This window comes from Sorex araneus, chromosome 2 (genome assembly GCF_027595985.1).
Source record: "Sorex araneus isolate mSorAra2 chromosome 2, mSorAra2.pri, whole genome shotgun sequence".
NCBI classification, from domain to species: Eukaryota; Metazoa; Chordata; class Mammalia; order Eulipotyphla; family Soricidae; genus Sorex; species Sorex araneus.
The window spans coordinates 263,274,995-263,279,632 of NC_073303.1; the positions used below are offsets into that span (position 1 = coordinate 263,274,995).

At 53.0% G+C, this 4,638-nt stretch overlaps 1 protein-coding gene across 1 annotated transcript; it reads right to left on the bottom strand.

The window, feature by feature from the left end:
* Positions 1–3,429: 3,429 nt before the first annotated feature.
* LOC101544096 (olfactory receptor 11L1) lies at positions 3,430–4,401 on the bottom strand. The gene has a single exon (XM_004611612.1). It carries the CDS (start codon positions 4,399–4,401, stop codon positions 3,430–3,432), a length of 972 nt encoding a protein of 323 aa, XP_004611669.1.
* Positions 4,402–4,638: the final 237 nt, after the last annotated feature.

The following is a 4,638-nucleotide window of genomic DNA, read 5'->3' on the forward strand; positions in this document are numbered from 1 at the left end:
AAATATAAACAGAACATTACATAGCACACAGCAGAGTGCAGAATTACACCCAAACATGTATCAACAATGTTTTTTTTTGACAAATTCAAAGTTATCTGAATGTTATGGGAATTAAAAAATAACCTGGCCTTTGGATCCGGCTGCGGAGCGAGCATGATGGAAGAGCCCAAGGGAGCGCCCTTGGACTCCAGGCAGCCCACTGAACTAATTCCGGCATGGGACCAGAGACCCCACGGTGCGCTGAAACAGTGGGACCCGGGCATCCCCCAATTCTTTTAACCTGTCTCTCTCTCTCAACTCCTCCCTCCTGAACACAGCGCAGGACTTCTCCATCTTATGAGCACCATAAAAGGGTAAAAGTTTGTAGTGATGTTATTTCTGGTTGTACTTTCCCTGGACTTTATACAGAAATCCAAAACCGCGCGGCCGCGGCAGCGGCCGCGCGACCTAATGTCATCTTAGCATCAGCAATATGTAATGGTTCGCTTTTAATGGGTCGGACTTTTGTGGGAGATCCTAACAAGAATAGTAAGTCTGTTGCTGAAATATTGAAGGCAATCAAAACGGTAGCCATCTCTCTAGACTAAACTAAGCTATATCCCCACGCCAGCTGAGAAAGAAATTTTCTTCTTTCTCGGGAAGAAACGCGGCGTGTCGTCAAAGCAAACAGACCTGGTGGCGTGGGAATGGGATATAAGGGGAAAAATTATGTACATGGAACAGTGGGACGCTGGTGGAATCTCGAGCCGGAGCCGATACCAGCGCAAGACCTTCGGTTCCAGAAACTGCTTCCAGACACTCTACTAGTCTATCAACTAAGCCAGAGCCCCACGTCTGCTGATGACGGGAAATAACCATCCTTTTCGTTTTTTTTTTTTTTCCCTTGTCAGGCAGCGTGGCGATTACTAAACAGGCGTGAACTCGGTGGCGCGGGGCAAGGGGGAAAAAGAAAAGTTATGTAACAAACAGCGGGACTTAATATCTCTATATTCTTAGCAGTGGAGAACTATCAAATGCCTCCTTGGCAATAGGACTGCTTTTCTTTTTTGGGGGAAACCCCAACAACGGTAGTGAGTTGTGTGTTGAAACATGGAATGTAATCGAGATAAGGCATAAACGAAGTGAAACTTATCAAGTACAAGGGTGGGGACTGGGGAGGTGGGAGGGGGCGGCAGGTATACTGGGGGGGTTGGTGATGGAGGATGGGCACTGGTGAAGGGAAGGGTGTTTGAGAATTGTATAACCGACATAATCCTGAGAACTATGTAACCCTCCACATGGTGATTCAATAAAATTTAAAAAAAATAAATAAAAAATAACCTGGATGACAATTGGATCGATGTGTATATATGCATACACACACACACACACACACACACAAACCCATTCTGATACACACACCAGACCATAACAAAAGTTTACCACTTCAGTGCTGGTTTCTGTGTAAATTATTTCTCATTCCATCTCATTACATCCTATTTCTAGCCTACCTAGAAGCACCCCAGCTCTCAGAACCCATTATTGATCCATTGTCTCCTCAAACATGTTCAGCTTTCTAATCTAAGCAGTAGAGGAGGCACTCAGAACACTCTCCAACAAAAACCCTCTTTTTGGTAATCTGTGACAATGCTGCAAAAAACTCATCTTTTTCCTTTGCATTTCTTTCATGAATCCACTCTTAACATTCACTGATTTATCTATTTATCAAACATATAGGCACATATGTTGTGCCACTCTCTGAATTGCTGTTCCCTACATGAAAAAGGTTCTTTCCTGACACCAAGCACTTCACAGTTCAGTGTGATGGGAAGAGGCACAAAGGATGTTTCTTACCATTCCTATGTGACATACCTTTTAAAAGAATTCCAGGCTCGTCTAAGGAAAGCACAGTTCTCCCTCAGGCCCTCCTGCCCTCCTCACTCCTTACTGTAAAAGAGGGCTTACACTCTCTGGAACACATCCAAGCCAGATGTTCAGGAGTCCCTGGGAAAGCACCAGCTGTCCCCTTGCACTGGCTTCACACACCCACCCCACAGCCACCCGGCCTCAAGACACTCCATCTCCTGCAGGCCCACATGGTGACAGAATGGGTCCTGACAGTCTGGACGTGGCCTACAGAACTGGCCAAAGCCTCCCTGCTCTGGGGTCAACAGTGGCATCACAGGCCTACTGTCCCCAGCGGGGGACGGAGGACAGAGGAGATGAGAGGCAGTGAGCCGTGCAGACATGTGTCCTGCGCTGGCATCCAGACACAGCCAGGAGGGGGATGAGAACAAGTCTCCATCATGAGAACAACACAGGGCAGGGCGGGGGGGGGGGTGTACATCCTGCTCCTGACCCACCCCCAGGTCTTCCTGGGACAACTCAGGTCCCCACACCCACCCCAGGGGTCCCTGCCCTGCTGTTTGCTGCTTCTGACAGTCATTTCTCTCACTTGAAGTGCTGCTCAAACCAGAGGGAGCTCCTAGCCCAGCTCCTGGCCCAGCTCCTCCTGCCCTCCTCCTGGCTCCTGCTGGCTGCATCTGGGGCGCAGCCCAGACACTGACGCACCAACCTGCCCCCACTCACCCCTGCCTTTCCTCCCTGGTGTTTCCCGGCAACCTCACAGGCAGAGTAGACAGGTTCCCAGCCCGCAGCCTCAACTCTCCCCTTCCACACTCAGGACCCACCAGCCGTGTCTGGGCTGTTCTATATATCCCCAAGGAACCTGGGCCAGCAAAGGGACTGGAAGGGCTTAAAAATACTTGTGGGAATGATGACCGGCGTAGTGGAGGGCTGCGAGGGTCTCTGATGCTGGCAGAATGCCCCATTATGAAAGTGATTGAACTCTAATTTTTTATTAATAGATTAACAACAGTAGGAACACCTGGATTGTTCCCCGCCCTCCCTCCCTCTGTCCTTCCTCCTGGTTCCACTCCCTGTCCCTGCCCTTTGACCCCTCCCTTCCTTTTTCTCTTTCCTAAAATCTCATTAAATAAAGGAACATATAAAACGGCTGTGGCTAGAGAGAAACCTTTGGCACTTCAGAGTCCTTCTGTGGGGCCCACGTTGCTCAGGTGTACGCAGCCCAGCTCTTGGCCAGGAAAGTTTAGAACTGTGTGGCCTCTCGGCTCCTCACCCACCCCACAGCGGCTGGGGGCAGTGAAGCACCAGCTGGGGTCTGCACCAGCCTCCCTCCCACTGAAGGCAGGACCTGCTGGTGAAGGTTGTGGGAAGGCAGAGGGGGATCCCGCTGCAGAGTGGGGGGCTGTGTGGGAGATTCTGCTGCACAGTTGTAGGACTGAGTTCCCATGGGAAGGAGCAAGAAGGCTGGGGCTGGGGCTGAGGATCTGCCACGGTGAAGGCTGGGGTTCCGGGAAGGCTCCATCTTTCCTGAGGATGGGAGATGCGTCAGGAACAGAGTTTTCAGAGCCTCCTCTGACCGCTGCCTCACTTCGTCCCACCGCTGCCCTTCACTCCTACTCGGTACAGGCTGCAGCTTTGCTGCGCCACTTTCCTGAGGGCTGTTTTGAAGTCCTTGTTCCTCAGACTGTAGATGACGGGGTTCAGCAGTGGGGTGACCACGGTGTAGAAGACAGAGATGACCTTGTTGAGCTCGGGCGACAGGTGGGCATTGGGGCGCACGTACATGGAGATCATGGTGCCATAATAGATGGTGACCACAGCCAGGTGGGAGCCGCAGGTGGAGAAGGTCTTGGCACGGCCTGAGGCAGAGGGGATCTTGAGGATGGACGACACAATGCAGACATAGGACACGAGCGTGAGCACGAAGCAGATGCAGAGCACTGCAATGGACAGCAGGAAGATGACCATCTCGGTGGTGAGCACGCTGGAGCAGGACAGCTGTATGAGGGGCGGGAGGTCGCAGAAGAAGTGATTGATGCGGCTGGGCCCACAGAAGTCAAGCTGGGCAATCATGAGGCAGGGCAGGAAGCCTGTGCCCACGCCTGTCAGCCAGGACACAGCCACCAGCATGGTGCAGACCTCAGGGCTCATGAGGGAGGCGTAGTGCAGGGGGCTGCAGATGGCCAGGTAGCGGTCGTAGGCCATCATGGCCAGCAGGAAGCACTCAGTGGCCCCAAAGAAGACGAAGAAGTAGAGCTGCGTCATGCAGCCTGGGAAGGAGATGGCCAGGCCGCGGGACAGCAGGTTGGCCAGGAGGAGCGGCACGACAGTGGAGGTGTACCAGATCTCCAGGAAGGACAGGTGCTTGAGGAAGGTGTACATGGGCGAGTGCAGCCGCCGCTCGTGACTCACCACGGCAATGATGAGCATGTTCCCCGTGACTGTGAGGCAATAGATGAGCAGGAAGATGGTGAAGAGTAGGGGCTGCCACTCAAGAAGGTTCTGGAAACCAAGCAGCTGAAACTCAGTGACCCTGGACACGTTGGGGTCCACCATGGCCTGTACGGAAACCGTGGTGGGAGGAAAAGTTCATCCCAAGGCCCGGAGTCCATGGCAGGGGGCAGGTGTCTGCAGCCAGCCAGCTCGCACACAGGGCCACACCCGACAGAGCTCAGGAGACCGCAGGCACACAGGGACAGGAGTGGGTTCAGCTGTGCACAGGGCCAGTGCTTCCCCGGGGCTCTCTCCAGCCAACACACCCTCCTTTCCAGAGGGAAGCCGTGAGGCCTGTGG